Below are 17,722 nucleotides of genomic sequence, written 5' to 3'. Positions count from 1 at the left end.
ACTATAGTGTGTATGTATGTATGTATGTATGTATGTATGTATGTATGTGTGCTTTTTATGTATCTATCTACACAGCCCGGAGTCACTCTTGCAGGGAGGGGGGCCTTTTCTAAATGAGAGAGAGAGAGAGAGAGAGATGGAAAGAAAGGAAGGAAGGAAGGACTGACATATTGAAAGGATGGGTGTATAGGATACATAGAGGTAGATGGATGGATAGATAGATAGAGATAGACAGATAGTGATGATAGAGATAGATTGATTGATATGATGTATATACTATATAGATATAGATGAGAGACAGACAGACAGACAGACAGACAGACAGATAGATAGATAGATAGATAGATAGATAGATAGATAGATAGATAGATAGATAGATGTGGATGGATGGATGGATGGATGAAGATAGAGAGAGAGAGATAGGCAGACAGACACATGGACAGAATGGATAAATAGACATGATAGATAGATTGATTGATTGATTGATATGATATATATACTATATAGATATAGATGAGAGACAAATGAGATAGATAGGTAGATAGATAGATGTGGATGGATGGATGGATGAAGAGAGAGAGAGATAGGCAGACAGACACATGGACAGAATGGATAAATAGACATGATAGATTAGATTGATTGATAGATTGATATGATATATATACTATATAGATATAGATGAGAGACAAATGAGATAGATAGGTAGGTAGGTAGATAGATAGATAGATAGATAGATAGATAGATAGATAGATAGATAGATAGATAGATAGATAGATAGATGTGGATGGATGGATGGATGGAGAGAGATAGAGAGAGATAGGCAGACAGACAGACAGAATGGATAAATAGACATGATAGATTAGATGATAGATTGATATGATATATATGCTATATAAATATAGAGGAGAGACAAATGAGATAGATAGATAAATAGATAGATAGATAAGACAGATGGGTAGACAGGCAGATAGAAAGAATGGATAGATTAGATGAGAGATGGATGGATGGATGAAGAGACAGACAGACAGACAGACAGACAAACTTCATCTTAGTCCACAGGCAAGTGAGAAGAGGGAGCAAGCACGCTTGCTCTGCTCCCTGCTGGAATTCTTTAGGGTAAACTGCTTCTCCCTAGGGAAGTTCAGCTGGCTGGTGGGAGGCATCTCCTCTGCGCTGAATTTTGCCCAATCCTTTTAAAAGTCAGCTCTGCCACCAGCTGTCCCCTTGTGGCAAGGAGTTCCACGGTTAAAGCAGGGTTTCTCAACCTTGTCCCCTTGAAGATGGGTTAGCCTTCTGGGGAATTCTGGGAGTTGAAATCCCAGCCGTCTTCAAGGTTGAGGAACGCTGGATGAAATAATCTGAATGAAATCCCATAAGGGAGGCTGGACACCAAAGGGGAGGGGGCTGCCATCCACCCCCTCCCCCCTTGCCTCATCCCAAACCTGTGCCCACCCTGCCAGCCAGCCCGCCCAGCGCCTGGCAACCTTCCATCAGCCAAGGAAGGGCTTTCCTCCCCTCCCTGCGCCCCCCACCCAATCTACCCCAATCTACCCCTCCCCTCGTTCATGCTTCCTTCCCTCCCCAGCGCCCCCCCACCCCCATCCATGGCACTAAGGGCCGAGATTTCTCAATTAGCAATTCAGGAGCAGCCGCTGGGAGGATTCTTCTCAATTTGCTCCTGCTTTGTGCTCTTCTGGAGGAAAGGAAAGGCTTGGAAACAGAGCAGTGCAGAGAAGACTCCAGCTGTGCCTGGACTTACTTGGTGGGGAGGGGGGTCCCGGCAGGAGGGGCGGAGGGGGGGGCAGCAGCAAAATTTCCAAGCAGCAAATTGGGTGGGTGGGTGGGGATTCCAAACAAGGCATGCTTGTTTTCTTTCTTTCTTTCTTTCTTTCTTTCTTTCTTTCTTTCTTTCTTTCTTTCTTTCTTTCTTTCTTTCTTTGTCTGTCTCTATCATCTAACTATCCATCCATCCATCTATCTTTCTCTATTTGTCTATCTGTATTTCTTTCTCTATCTTTCTCTATCTCTATCATCTCTCTGTCTGTCTGTCTGTCTGTCTGTCTGTCTGTCTGTCTATCTATCTATCTATCTATCTATCTATCTATCTATCTATCTATCTATCTATCTTTCTACCTACCTATCTATCTATCTATCTATCTATCTATCTATCTATCTATCTATCTATCTATCTATCTATCTTTCTACCTACCTACTTATCTATCTGTCTATCTATCTATCTATCTATCTATCTATCTATCTATCTATCTATCTATCTATCTATCTATCTATCTCTATCTTTCTCTATTTTTGTCTATCTCTATCATATCTGTCTCTCTATCTCTATATTTCTTTCTCTATCTTTCTCTATCTATCATCTGTCTGTCTGTCTGTCTGTCTATCTATCTATCTATCTATCTATCTATCTATCTATCTATCTCTATCTCTATTTTTGTCTATCTCTATCATATCTGTCTCTCTATCTCTCTATATTTCTTTCTCTGTCTGTCTGTCTTTCTATCTATCTATCTCTATTTCTTTATCTTTGTCTGTCTTTTTCTATCTCTACCATCTGTCTGTCTGTCTGTCTGTCTATCTATATCTTTGTCTGTCTACCTCTATCATGTCTCTGTCTATCCATCCATCCATCCATCCATCCATCCATCTATCTATCTTTCTATCTGTCTGTCTGTCTATCTATATCTTTGTCTGTCTACCTCTATCATCTCTCTGTCTATCCGTCCATCCATCCATCCACCCACCGACCCACCCATGTATCTATCTATCTATCTATCTATCTATCTATCTATCTATCTATCTATCTATCTATCTATCTATCTATCTATCATCTATCTATCTATCTATCTATCTATCTATCTATCTATCTATCTATCTATCTATCTATCATCTATCTATCTATCTATCTATCTATCTATCTATCTATCTATCTATCTATCTATCTATCTATCTATCTATCTATCTATCTATCTATCTATCTATCTATCTATCTATCATTTCTGTGCAAAGCCGTCCAGGGTTTTCTCTCTTTTCCCAAAATACAGGTAGTCCAAACTTTCTGTTGCTAAGTGAGACAGTTGTTAAGTGAGTTTTGCTCCACTTTATGGCCTTTCTTGCCACCGTTGTTAAGGGAATCACTGCAGCGGCTAAGTGAGCGACATGGTTGCTAAGTTCCCCGTTGACTTTGCAACGGTCACCAAAGGGGATCACGTGACCTCGAGACCGTCATAACTAGGAGTCCGTTGTCTGAATTTTGATCGCATGACCCCAGGGATGCTGCAGCGGTCGCAAGTGTGAAAAACAGACACAACTCCCTCAACTTTGAACGGTCACTAAATGAACTGTTGTAAGTCGAGGAATGCCTCTCGCTGGATGAAAAATACAAATATCTCCAGTCGGTTTGGCTCCATCCACCACGCTGTGCAGTTTGATCAGTAAGGGCTGAATTCCGTTTTATGGGAAACGAGGATAAAAATAAAAATTCTACCTGATGTGAGACGGTTGAAGAAGGGCGAGCAGAGCCAGGCGAACGTGGCTGGCATCGAAGGTGATTTTTTTAGGATTGGACACAGAGCTGATGTCCTTCCTCGGGGCACCGTCGGAACCCAAGGACCTGTTCCCCCTGCCCGGTTAATGGCTGCTGAATTTATGCGATGTGCCCCATTCTGCAATTCTAATTTTGGAAAGACTTTAGAACAGGAGTGGGCAACTGCGGCCCCTTTACCACCTGTGGACTTCAGCTCCCAGAATTCCTGAGCCAGCCAGGGAGCCAGCATGGCATTCTGGGAGGTTTTTTTAATATATCTTTTTATATTTTTTTAAATTTGCATTTATATCCCACCCTTCTCCGAAGACTCAGGGCGGCTTACAGTGTGTTAAGCAATAGTCTTCATCCATTTGTATATTATATACAAAGTCAACTTTTATTGCCCCCAACAATCTGGGTCCTCATTTTACCTACCTTATAAAGGATGGAAGGCTGAGTCGACCTTGGGCCTGGTGGGATTTGAACCTGCAGTAATTGCAAGCAGCTGCTGTTAATAACAGACTGTCTTAGCAGTCTGAGCCACCAGAGGCCACAGGTCGTAAAGAGCCCATACAGGTAGTTCTCCACTTGCGACAATTCCTTTAGTGACCGTTCGAAGTTACAACAGCACTGGGAGAAAAGTGACTTGCGACCGTTTTTCACACTTAACGACCGTTGCAGCCATCCCCCACGGTCACGTGATCAAACTTCAGATGCTCGGTAACTGACTCGCAGTTATGACGGTCGCAGTGTCCCGGAGTCACTCAATCCCCTTTTGCGACCAGCAAAGTCAATAGGGAAGCCGGATTCACATAACGACCATTTTATCAGCTTGTCGACGGCATTGTTCCACTGAACAACTGTGGCAAGGAAGGTCATAAAATGGAGGAAAAACTCACTTAGCAAGTGTTCCACTTAGCAACAGTGAAATGTTGAGCTCAATTGTGGTCGTAACTCGACCACCTACAGAGGGAGTTATTGGGCGGGGGTGGGTGGGTGGGTCGTAAACCGAGGACTCCCCGTGGTCGGCAACCCCTGGTTTAGAACTAACCTTGGCGGCATCTGCAGCAGCCTTGCAGAAAAAAAACCTCCCCTCTTTTGATCGAATTTGGAGTTTTTATTCAATTCCTGATTTGTTTAGGGTCCCTTCAACAGCAGCCGCCGGAGGAAATATTTGGCCGGCGAAATATACAAATAGGATGAAGACTATTGCTAACATAGTGTAAGCCACCCTGAGTCTTCGGAGAAGGGCGGGCTATAAATGCAAACAAACAAACAAACAAACAAACAAACAAACAAACAAACAAATAAATAAATAAATAAATTGGGTTGGGAACGTGGGAGCGGCTTCTCCTGGGGTGCAGCTGGCTGGGGGTGCCGGAAGGAGGACACCCCTTAATGGCCTCTTTTGCATTTTCTGTCTGTCTGTCTGTCTGTCTCCGGACCACCAATAGATTTGACGGGGAGCTTTCGCAGGCTCACGAAGAGGCGCAGCGTGAGAAACTCGGGCGTGAGAAACTGGCACGGGAGAAGGACATGCTGATCGCGGAGGTCTTCGGCCTCAAGCAGCAGCTGGAGGTGGGTGGTCCCGGCCCTCCCCCCCCCCGTTTGCCTCCTGCGTTGAGGGTGGGCGTCCTTTGTTTCGGCAACAGCCATGCGCTGAGACTCATATACCGCTTCACGGGGCTTTAAAGCAATCGCTGAGCGGTTTACAAAGTCAGCCGGTTGCCCTCAACAATCTGGGTCCTCATTTTAATGACCTCAGAAGGACAGAAGGCTGAGTCGACCTTGAACTGGTCGGGATTGAACTGCTGGTAGTGGGCAGAGTCAGAATGCAATACTGCATTATAACTGCCACCACAGCTTGCTCCCTCCCTCCCTCCCTTCTTTCTTCTTCCTTCCTTCCTTCCTTCCTTCCTTCTCGTCTTCCATCCTTCCTTCTCATCTTCCCCTTCCTTCCTTTTCACCTTCCTTCCTTCCTTCCTCTCATTCCCCTTCCTCCTTCTTCCCTCCCTCCCTCCCTTCCTTCTCATTTCCCTTCCTTCCTTCTTGTCTTCCATCCTTCCTTCTCATCTTCCCCTTCCTTCCTTTTCATCTTCCTTCCTTCCTTCCTTCCTTCCTTCCTTCCTTCCTTCCTTCCTTTCTTCCTTCTCATCTTCCTTCCTTTCTTTCTTCCTTCCTTCCTTCCTTCCTTCCTCTCATTCCCCTTCCTTCCTTCTCATCTTCCTTCCTTCCTTCCGTCCTCTCATTCCCCTTCCTTCCTTCTTGTCTTCCTTCCTTCCTCCTTCTTCCCTCCCTCCCTCCCTTCCTTCTCATTTCCCTCCCTCCCTTCCTTCCTTCCTTCCTTCCTTCCTTCCTTCCTTCCTTCCTTCTCATCTTCCATCCTTCCTTCTCATCTTCCCCTTCCTCTTCATTTTCCTTCCTTCCTTCCTTCCTTCTCATCTTCCTTCCTTCCTTCCTTCCTTCCTTCCTCTCATTCCTTCCTTCCTTCCTTCTTCCTTCCTCCTTCTTCCTCCTCCCTCCCTTCCTTCCTTTCTTCTTCCTTCCTTCTTGTCTTCCATCCTTCCTTCCTCATCTTCCTTCCTTCCTTCCTTCCTTCCTTCCTTCCTTCCTTCCTTCCTTCCTTCCTTCCTTTCTTCCTTCATCTTCCTTCCTTTCTTCTTCCTTCCTTCCTTCCTTCCTCTCATTCCCTTCCTTCCTTCTCATCTTCCTTCCTTCCTTCCGCCCTCTCATTCCTTCCTCCTTCCTTCTTGTCTTCCTTCCTTCCTCCTTCTTCCTCCTCCTCCTTCCTTCTCATTTCCTCCTCCTCCTTCCTTCCTTCCTTCCTTCCTTCCTTCCTTCCTTCCTTCCTTCCTTCCTCATCTTCCATCCTTCCTTCTCATCTTCCCTTCCTCTTCATTTTCCTTCCTTCCTTCCTTCCTTCCTTCCTTCCTTCCTCTCATTCCCCTTCCTTCCTTCTTGTCTTCGTTCCTCCTTCTTCCCTCCCTCCCTCCCTTCCTTCTCATTTTCCTTCCTTCCTTCCTTCCTTCCTTCCTTCCTTCCTTCCTTCCTTCCTTCCTTCCTTCCTTCCTTCCTTCCTTCCTTCCCAAGCAATAACCCTTAGACTTATATACCGCTTTGCAGTGCTTTACAGCCCTCTCTAAGCGATTTACAGAATCTTGTCCACAACAATCTGGGTCCTCATTTTACCCACTTTGGAAGGACAGAAGGCTGAGTCAACCTTGAGCAGGTCAGGATCGAACTGCTGGCTGTTGGCAGTCAGCAGAATTAGCCTGCAGTGTTGCATTCTGTGGGGGTCTTTAGGAGGCTCCTGTTGCCCTCAGCCCCATGAACTCTTTGCAGCTTCTTGAGTGGATACCTTAGGGAATGAGGGGTGGGGGTGGGGTGGGGTGGGGTGGGGTGAACCAATCCGCCAAAGCCCCTGAAGGCAGGAGGAGAAGCAACAAATGGAAAATAAACAAGGAGAGAAGCAGCCGGGGACTAAGAAGGAATTTCCTGACAGGGAGGACAATTAACCAGTGGAACAGCCTGCCACCAGAAGTTGTGGGTGTTCCATCACTGGAGGCTTTCAAGAAGAGGCTAGACAGCCATTTGTCTGGAATGCTATAGGTTCTCCTGCTTTGAGGAGTTGGAATGGATGACCTCCAAGGTCCCTTGGATCCTATAATAACTCATCTTAAAGACTTCTGGCTGGGAAATTCTAGGAGTGGAAGTCAGAGGGAGATCCAAGCCGGAACTAAGGAGGAATTTCCTGACAGGCAGGGCAATTAACCCGTGGAACGGCTGGCCACCAGGAGTTATGGATGTCCCATCCCTGGAGGTCTTCAAAATAAGATGGCATAAGGACTCCTGTCTTGGACGAGGGTTGGACTAGAATTTATTTATTTATTTATTTATTTGATTTTTATACCGCCCTTCTCCCGAAGGACTCAGGGCGGTGTACAGGCAACAATAAAATACAGACACTACAGTATACAATTTAAAATGCAAGTTAAAAAACTTATTATAATTAGCCTAGAACTTTAAAAATTTATAAAAACCAAAACCCCATTTAAAATTAGTAAAAAATTTAAAATCGATAAAATTTATGTAATTTAAAATTTAAAATTTAAGCCAGCCCTGCGCGAATGAAAAGATGTGTCTTCAGTTCGCGGCGGAAGGTCCGAAGGTCAGGTATTTGGCCCCTTCCAGCCCTATAAGGGAGGGAGGGAAGGAAGAAGGAAGGAAGAATGAAGAAAAGAGAATGGAAAGAAGAGAGGGAGGAAGAGAGGGAGAGAAGGAAGGAAGATGAAGGGAGGGAAGAAAGAAGGAAGAATGGAGAAAAGTGAAAAGGAAGGAAAGAAGAGAGGCAAGAAGGAAGGAAGAATGGGGAAAAGGAAGGAAGATGAAGGGAGTGAAGAAGGAAGGAAAAATGGAGAAAAGAGGAAGGAAGGAAGAGAGGGAGGGAAGGAAGGAAGGAGGAGGAGAGGGAAGAAAGAAGGAAGAATGGAGAAAAGTGAAATGGAAGGAAAGAAGAGCGGGAACAAGGAAGGAAGAATGGGGAAAAGGAAGGAAGGAAGAGAGGGAAGGAAGGAAGATGAAGGGAAGGAAGAAAGGAAGAATGGAGAAAAGTGAAAAGGAAAGAAGAGAGAGAAGAATGGAGAAAAGGAAGGAAGGAAGGAAGATGAAGGGAGGGAAGACGGAAGGAAGAATGCAGAAAAGTGAAAAGAAGGAAGAGAGGGAGGACAATAGGTGGAATCTCTCCGAGGCCTCTTGCCTTGGGCAAGGGGTTAGACTAGATGACCCTCAAGGTCCTTCCCAGCTTTAGGGTTTTAGGAGCTGCTGCCGACGGGGGAGGGGGGGGGCAGAGGCAGTTTGGTCTCCCTTTCCCTCGGCCCAAGCCCCTCTTTGCCCTCCCTCCCTCCCAGGAGAAGGAGGCCCAGATCGTGACCTCCACGCAGAAGGTCCAGGGCCTGGAGGCCGAGCTGCAAGACCTCTCCTGCCAGGAGTCCAAGGACGAAGCCTCCCTCGCCAAAGTCCGCAAGCAGCTGCGGGACCTGGAGGCCAAAGCCAAAGACCAGGAGGAGGAGCTGGACGAGCAGGCGGGCACCATCCAGATGCTGGAGCAGGTAAAGCCCAGGGCGGGGCGCCCGGCTCTGGCTGGGCCGGTTTTCTGGGCGGGCCGGTTTCACGGGACAGACGCCTCTCCTTGCCTCGCCTCGCCTCTCCTTGCCCTTCTCCTGCCCCGGGAGAAGACGCCACTCGCTCGGTAGTTTGGGGTGCCAGGCAGGGGAGGAGGCAGCTGCCCTGCCACCGTCTCAGCCATGCAGGCCTTAGAAGCCTCGGCAGCACGGAGGGTGAGTGACGGCCGAGAAAGGAGAATCTTCCTAGCTCAGGGCTGAAGTGAAGGGTCCCCAGGGCTCTCTGAGCTGGGGGGTTTCTTTGCAGGCGTTTTATTACCCGATTAGGTAGCATCATCAGAGATAGAAAGGACGTGAGGGGGCGGGTTCTGGGTGGGGGAGAAAGAGGACTGTGGGGTCCTTGGTGCTCTCTGAGCTGGGTGGTTTTCTTGTAGATGTTTCATGACCCAACTAGGTTACATCATCAGTGCTAGAAGGGAGGGGGGTTTGCTCCCTGTTTATATACAAGGTGCTTGTCCTGTCAGTGTTGGTCAGAGAGTTATTTTCTTCTTGATAGTTCTTTGATTACACAGACAGACAGACAGATGGAAGATAGATAGATAGATAGATAGATAGATAGATAGATAGATAGATAGATAGATAGATAGATAGATAAGATAGATAGATGGGAGAGAGAGAGAGAGAGGGAGAGATTGGATGGATGGATGAATGGATGGATGGATGGATGGATGGATGGATAGAGAGAGAGAAGATGGATGGATGGATAGATAGATAGTTTAGATAAGATAGATAGGAGAGAGAGAGATTAGATGCATGCATGGATGGATGGATCAATGGATGGATAGAGAGAGGGAGAGGATGGATGGATGGATGGACATGATAGATAGATAGATAGATAGATAGATAGATAGATAGATAGATAGATAGATAGCTGATAGAAAGATAGATAGATAGATAGATAGATAGATAGATAGATAGATAGATAGATAGATAGATAGATATAGGAGAGAGAGATTAGATGCATGGATGGATGGATGGATGGATGGATGGATAGATAGATAGATAGATAGATAGATAGATAGATAGATAGATAGATAGATAGATAGATAGATAGATAGATAAACAGACAGACAGACAGACAGACAGACAGACAGATAGATAGATGATATAGATAGAGGGGGGGATGGATGGATGGATGGATGGATGGATGGATAGAGAGAGGGAGAGGATTGATGGATGGATGGATGGACGGATGATAGATAGATAGATAGATAGATAGATAGATAGATAGATAGATAGATAGATAGATAGATAGATAGATGATATAGATAGAGAGAGGGGGGATGGATGGATGGATGGATGGAGAGGGAGAGAGAGTGTATCCCTCCATGCTGCTTGCTGAGCTTCCTTGTTTTCTCGCAGACATTTCACGACCCAACTAGGTAACATCCTCAATGCTGGTGGGAAGCACGGTTTGTTCTTGGCTTCCGTTCTAGCTTGCCCTGTCATTGTCGGGAGGTTCTTAATTTGGGCTTTTGGCTGTTGGCAGTTCCTTAATTGGGGTCTTGTTTACTCCTTGGTTGTTGTTCTCTTGTTAATCTTGGAAGTTAATCTCTGCTCCTCCGGGTGCTGATTGCTCCGTGTGTGTGTGTGTGTGTGTGTGTGTGTGTGTGTGTGTGTGTGTGTGTGTCTTTCGGTCTTTTGCTTCCCTTTTTGGCTTGTAAGTAACTGCCCTTCGGAGCCCGTTGATCCAGTGGCTCTCTTCCCAGGACCCCCAGGCAGCCCCAGTGGGGTTTGTTTGCCAACCGAGCCGGCTTCCGGCTGGCAGCTGGCTCTAAATATTGCCCGTCCCAGCATGAAGGGTTGTGTGCAGTGCAGAAGCTGGCAGGAGCTGGCAAAGCGAAGCTGATCGATGCCAAAGCCGCAGCCGCCCGCCTGTTCTCAGATAAAGTGTGGGGGGGAGGCCGTATGTTTCAGCTGGGCGTTTCGGAGGAATGGGCAGGAGAGGCTTCTGCGATCATCAGAGATGCCCGGAGCTCTTGGGGTGGGGGGGGGGGACCCTGGTTGTCCGAAGAGTTCATGGAATGGCTTTTCCTGGAGAAGAAAAGCCGAGGAGGGGGCCCAGCCGGGCAGCTTTCTGGAGGCACCAGGGTCTTCTGAAGGGCGGGGCTGTTGCTAGGATTATTTCGTTTATTTATTGTCTGCCTGCCTGTCTGTCTATCCGTCCATCCATCCATCCATGCCTGTCTCTCTACCTACCTACCTACCTAGCTACCTACTCCTGTCTCTGTGTGTCTACCTAACACACACACACTCTCTGTTTCCATCTATCTCTATCCATCCAATTTATCCATCCATCTGTCCTGTCTCTGTCTATCTCTCTCTCTGTCTATCTGCCTATCCATGCATCCATCCATATCTCTCTTCCTACCTCTCTCTCTCTCTCTCTGTGTGTGTGTACACATATCTATCTACCTAACACACACACACACACACACACACACACACATTCTCTGTCTGTATCTCTGTCCATCCAATTTATCCATCCATCTATCCATATCTGTCTGTCTCTCTTTATCTCTGTCGGTCCATCCATCCATCATCTATCTATCTACTTGTCTACCTAATTTAGAGACCACCCATCTAACCCATAGAGCGACCGGACCGGCATTAATTAACCTCACTGATACTTCCTCTTCCTGCCCAGAAGGCCCTCCCTTTCTCCTCCATTCTCAAAAAGGGTGCCAGTGGGTTCAGTGGCCCCAGCTCATAGGGGTCCCACCTACATCTATATCTGGCTGCAGCAGTTGTCTGGAAACCCCCACCTCCCAATTGCCTTGAGAATGGGAAGCAAAAGAGATGGAGATCCTGACAAAAGAAAAGGATGAGGCATATGAATTGGATGGATGGATGGATGGATGGATGGATGGAAGGATAGATGGCTGGGTGGGTGGGTGGGTGGGTGGGTGGATGGATGGATGGATGGATGGATAGATGATAGATGATGGATGGATACATAGATCATAGATGATGGATGGATATAATGATAGATAGACAGAAAATTGATATGGATGGATGGAAGGAAGGAAAATACGCTGGAGACAGATGGCTAAGGACACATAGACAAATAGATAAATGACGTTGTAATTTGAGGGTTGTTTTGTGTAGCTGCCTTCTTTGTTCAGTTGGGAAGTTGGCAAAACCTTTGAAGTTTCTTCAAAGCCACCTTCTTTTTATCTATCACCCCTTCCGCCCAGGGAGAAAGAGATGAAAGTGAAACCTGGGGGGTGGGGGTTTGTCCTTCCCCCCCCCCCCGCCCCCCGAACCCATGTTTCATCTTCAAAAACATTGGGTGCTTTATGTTAGACAGAGCAATCCCAGAAGAGGGTCAATTGCCCTCCTAATCCAGGGCTCTCCAAACTTGGCCGCTTGAAGACTGGTGGACTTCAACTCCCAGAATGCTTCAGCCAGCATGGCTGACTGAGGAATTCTGGGAGTTGAAGTCCACCAGTCTTCAAGTGGCCAAGTAGACCCCTTGCTGTAGACCCTAAGATGCCCTCTTTCCCTTGCTGGGGTCCCCCTCCCCACCCCCCGGTTCCCTTTGAGGAAGCCCCCCTCTCACTAACTCTTCCCCCCCCCCGCCAGGCCAAACTCCGCCTGGAGATGGAGATGGAGAGATTGCGACAGACGCACTCCAAGGAAGTGGAGAGCCGCGATGAAGAAGTGGAGGAGATCCGTCAGTCGTGCCAGAAGAAGGTGAGTCAGGTGACCAGATGGGGTGGTGGGTGGTCCTCTGGAAGTTGTGTCCTCCAGAGTCAAGAAGCATCCTGGTTTGTCAGGTTTCGCTTGTGAACATCCCTATCATGGTGAAGAGCCTAGAAGTTATAGCAGTCTGTCAATCTGGGGCACTTTCCGATGGGTGGACTTCAACTCCCAGAATTCCCCAGCCAGCTTTGCTGGCTGGGGTATTCTGGGAGTTGAAGTCCACCCATCGGAAAGTGCCCCAGATTGGCATATGCGGAGGTAACAAGTTCCAGAAGACCAGTTTCTAATTTCCAGTTTTCAGGATGGGAGCAGAGCCAAGGCATGGGCAGTGCCAACCGGAAGAAGGGCAGAGGGATGGGGCATCTTTTCCCATGGTGCCACTTCCCGGTGGTCCCTTCCGGCTTCGTTTACCCAGCTAGGCCTCAGTCTGCATTTAGAGCAGTTTTGCAAAGTGGGGAAATGATACTTCAGAACTCCCAAGGATCGGGCATTATTTTATTTTATTTTATTTTATTTTATTTTATTTTATTTTATTTTATTTTATTTTATTTTATTATTTTATTTTATTTTATTTTATTTTATTTTATTTTTTTATTTTATTTTATTTTTTATTTTATTTTATTTTATTTTTTATTTTACTTTTTGTTTTTTATTATTTTTATTTTATTATTTTATTTTATTATTTTTATTTTTATTATTTTATTGGTTTTATTTTATTGTTTTATTTTTATTTTATTCTACCGTTTATTTCGTAAATTTATAATTTTTGATTTTATTTTAATTTCATTTTTTCTTTTCTTTTATTGTTTATTTCATAATTTTTATGATTTATTTTATTTTATTATTTGTTATTTTATTTTATTTATTTTAATGTTTTTATTATATTTTTTATTGTTTTTATTTTATTTCTACTGTTTTATTTCTTTTATTTTGTTGTTGTTGTTGTTTTTATTACCCTAACCCCCTACCCCTGGCTGGCTGTGGAATTCTGGGAGCTGAAGTCCACGAGTCTTAAACTTCCCAAATTTGGGCATCCTTGTTCTATACAGACAGTCCTCCACCTATGAGCACTATTGAGCCCCAGATTTCTGTTGCTAAGTGAGACAATGAAATCAGTTTCGCCCCATTTTACGACCACTCTTCCCGCCGTTGCTAACAACCATATCACTGCAGCGGTTAAGCTAATAACCCAGTTGTAAGTGAATCCGACTTCCCCAACAATGGTCACAAAAGGGGATCACACACACACACACACCCCGGCACACTATGACCGTCATAAAGATGAATCCATGGCCACGCATCTGATTTTTGATCACCTGACCAGAGGTGGGTTTCACATAACTCTTAACACTGGTTTGCCGTGCACTAAAAATGTGAGCACTCTTTGCTCTCGTGCGCGGCTTAGAAAACATGGCTAAATAGGACGGCATAGCGCCGGTTCAGGTCGCCACTATTGGTTCGCCTGAATCCCACCACTGCACCTGACCCTGGGGTGAGCGGGAACGGTTGTTAAGTGTGAACAGTGGTCCTAAGGCATTCTCTTCAAGGCCACTGGAAGCTCCAACGGTCACTAAATGAATTGTGAGTTGAGGACTCATTGTGCGATAGACGTGGCTGTCCAATGTCGCAGAGATGGAACACCCACAACTTCTGGTGCTGTTGTGTACAGGAAGGCTGGGCTTTGTTGTCATGTAGGCAATTTTTCGGCCTCACCCAGGATGAGACCAATGTCACCAGGAAGTGATTGTGAAATTTCATACCTTTTCTTGAGCAATTAATTCCCCAAATATTTTCTCCAGACATACCAAGCAGTCCTTGCATCACAACCACCAATGGAGACAATTCCGGCTGTTAAAAGCCAGGTGCTTGTTCGGTGAGTCGCGCCCGGATTTTACGACCTTATTTGACACGGCAGTCGTTAAGCGACTCACACAGTCGTTGAACAAACCCAGCTTCCTCCTTGACTCTCATCCTCTTTTTATCCTCTGGCGATCCCAGCTGAGTTGCCTGATCATCCCAGGCTTTTAAAAGCACTTTTTGTAGAAAAAATGCTTTTAAAAGTTAAAAAGAAAAAATGGACCATGCCCACCCAGTCACATTATCCTCCCCCCCCCTGCCACCAAGCCACACCCACAGAACTGGTATTAGCAAATTTCACATTTCCCCCCTGGACTTCAGGGATCGGAAAGCATCTGGGAATCCTTGAGAAAACTGAAATTTTATTGGAGGTGGTGGGCAGGGGGTCCCCGAGGGTCGTTTATTTAACCGGCTGGTCACGACAAACCCAAACAAACCCTCTTTCCTTCCCAAAGCCGGTTTAGCAGTGGGAGAATCTTGTCCAAAAAGCCACATCAGCTTCTGTGCGTTGAACGAGAGGAGATTTTTTTTTTCCCCCCTCGGGTGTCTCTAAAAGGCAGATTTGTTTGCAGTTTTAAGTTAGATTAATTAATTGGTTGATATACATATGATTAACTAATTAAAATGTTCTCTAATCAGCTGACAGCCGGAGAATAATGTCTTTATTACTCATCCATGTGGCGCCTTCGTTTCAGGGGACCGTGAATAAAATGGTCTCCAGGTTGGGGAGAATTCCCGCTGGCAATTCTTTCTTCTCCTTTTTTTTTTGTTTTTTTATGTTCAGACTTGGGAATTGGGGGAAATTAGAACAGGGCTAATATGGAGGGCGGGGCGGCGAATGCAAAGCAAAAGGAAGCAGAAATAGCAAGGAAACTGTGGGGTGCTTTGAACAGGATGGGTCAAAACGCACAGCACCCCTAATTTAATCCGGGAACAGTTTGGCCTAGCGATGAAGGCGCCTGCCTGGAAACCAGGAGACGGGGAGTTCTAGTTCCTCCTTAGGCACGAAAGACAGCTGGGTGACTTTGGGCCAATCACCAGGAGATGATGAGTTCTAGTACCACTTTAGGCAGAAAAGCTGTCTGGGTGACTTTGGCCCAACCAGTAGGAAATGGGGAGTTCTAGTTCCTCCTTAGGCATGAAAGCCGACTGGGTGACTCTAGGCCAATCACCAGGAGGTGGGGAGTTATAGTTCCGCCATAGGCACGAAAGCCAACTGGGTGACTTTGGGCTAATCAGGAGAGGATGAGTTCTAATTCCGCCATAGGCATGCAAGCCAATTGCGTGACTTTGGGCCAATCACCAGGAAGTGGGGAGTTATAGTTTCGCCATAGGCACGAAAGCCAACTGGGTGACTTTGGGCCAATCACCAGGAGAGGGTGAGTTTTAGTCTCATTTTAGGCGTGAAAGTCAGTTGGGTGACTCTGGGCTGGTTCCCCTCCCTCAGCCCAACCTACCTTAAAGGGTTGTTGTGAGGGGGGAAATAGGAAGAAGAGGGAGCATTATGTATGTTAATTGGCTTGAGTTATTTATAAAAACCACCCGGGGCCCTTCCTTGAGGAAGGCGAGCAGCCTAGAAACATGAAATCCCAATAAATAAAATTAAAGATGAGATAAGAATCAATAAGAATCCTTCGGAGGAAGTTGTGACGCATTAAGGGAGAAGATCCGGATTATGGACAGAACGTATTTCTTCCTCCTGCCTGTCCCATTGAACTGACAGGGGTTTGCCTGCTTAGATTTATGGATGCTTATTTGTTTATTTATCCATTACATTTATATGCTGCTGAGCCCAGCGCTCAAAGGCAGCTTAGCACTGCAATAAAACATCCCTACCTAGAAACAAACACACACACACACACAAACACACACACACACACACACGACATGATAAATGTTAAGCAGCAACCGCCATCACAACTCAACATCAAATATTAAAAATATCCACTCTAATAAATCTGAACAAGAGCAAAGCCCCCCCTCCCCCCGTTATAAAAAAACAACACCAATCAAACATACAAGCCCCAAGCAGCCCCTTGAACCCCTCCAGGCCCACTCGGTCTTTCCGGCTTTCTAGGAAGCGTTGTGTGGTATGTAATTTTGGTTGACTTGCTGATAAATAAAACCAATCCAATTTCTGATGGGGGGGTGTTTGGGTGTCCTAAAATAAGACAAAGATAATTTTTATTATCACTTTTTCTGTGAAGGCGACCCTCCTGCCTGGGAGGCAGGAGTTCTCCAAGTTGCAAAAACAGCTGGGATTTTTTTTCCTTTTCTTTTCTTTTTTCTTTCTTTCCTTTCTTTCCTTTTTCTTTCTTCCTTCCTTCCTTCTTTCTTTCTTTTCTCTCTCTCTCACCCTTCCCCTTCCCCTTTCCTGCTCCCCCTCCTCCCTGTTTCCCCACCCCTTCTCCTTCCCACCCTCCTTTTCTTCCCTACTTCCCTCCCTCCCTTTTTTCCTTCCCTCCTCCTTTCCCCTTATACCTCTGCATCCCCCTTCTGCTTCCCTTCCTCCTCTCCTTCCCTCCCTCCTTTCCTTAGTTCTCCTTAAACATCTGCCTCTCCCTCCTCCCTCTCTCCCCTCCTTCCTTCCTCTCTCCTTTCCTCCCTTCCTGACCTCCTCCAAAGTACAGATAGTTCTCAGCATATAAGAGGTCACTCAGTGACCGTTTGAACTTAGTACCTACCTGAGGAAGGGGAGTACCTGGATGTTTGGAACTGGATGCTTGGAACTCATTTTAATGCTTGGAACTCATTACCTGACTCCATAGTCTCTACTCAAAACCCCAAAATCTTCAACCAAAAACTGTCTACTATTGACCTCACCCCATTCCTAAGAGGACTATAGGGGCATGCATAAGACCACAAAAGTGCCTACTGTTCCTGTCCTATTGTTCTCTTCATTATATCAAATTAATATAGTTATTGCATATTTTTTTACTTATATATATATAGATAGATATAGATATGTTTTCTGAGGTATTCGCAGGTCTTTGTATGTAGGTCTTTGGTTATTCGGGTTTTCTCCCGCGTAAAATTGGAAGTGTCTTGGCGACGTTTCGACGAAGTCTCATTCGTCATCTTCAGGTTTCAGCTTCGTGCTTCTGGGAGCAATGTGTGATTGCAGTTGTTTCTTCCTTTTTAACTGCTAGTGGGGGTTTGAACTGATTGGGTGGGAGCTTGGCTGTGCTCTGATTGGATGGAGGTTTTTTTGTGCTCTGATTGGCTGGGGGTGTGTCCTGTTTGGGTGGGGGCTTGGTTGTGCTCAGATTAGTCTGAGTTGCAGGGGGATTTGATATATATATATATTCTTCAAGATATGTTCTTTTATCTATGACAATTGTTTGTGTATACTGCTGTGACAAAAAGAAATTAAAAAAAAATGTAGGGGTGGATCTGGGCCAGTAGATCCGGGCTGAGCTTGGACAGGTGTGACTCCAGA

The 17,722-nt window shown here is 45.7% G+C and overlaps 1 protein-coding gene across 1 annotated transcript in view; it reads left to right on the top strand.

The window, feature by feature from the left end:
- MYO18A (myosin XVIIIA) overlaps positions 1-17,722 on the top strand; it is a 202,251-nt gene that overhangs the window by 146,037 nt on the left and 38,492 nt on the right. Inside the window, exons 27-29 of the mRNA XM_058163839.1 lie at positions 4,996-5,119; positions 8,449-8,649; positions 12,307-12,417. Of these exons, the coding sequence (XP_058019822.1) occupies positions 4,996-5,119; positions 8,449-8,649; positions 12,307-12,417 (436 nt within the window). The remainder of the gene's footprint in view (positions 1-4,995; positions 5,120-8,448; positions 8,650-12,306; positions 12,418-17,722) is intronic.

This window comes from Ahaetulla prasina, chromosome 1 (assembly GCF_028640845.1).
Source record: "Ahaetulla prasina isolate Xishuangbanna chromosome 1, ASM2864084v1, whole genome shotgun sequence".
NCBI lineage: Eukaryota > Metazoa > Chordata > Lepidosauria > Squamata > Colubridae > Ahaetulla > Ahaetulla prasina.
Note: the sequence above shows the minus strand (reverse complement) of the source record. Positions and strands in the feature narration are given on the sequence as shown.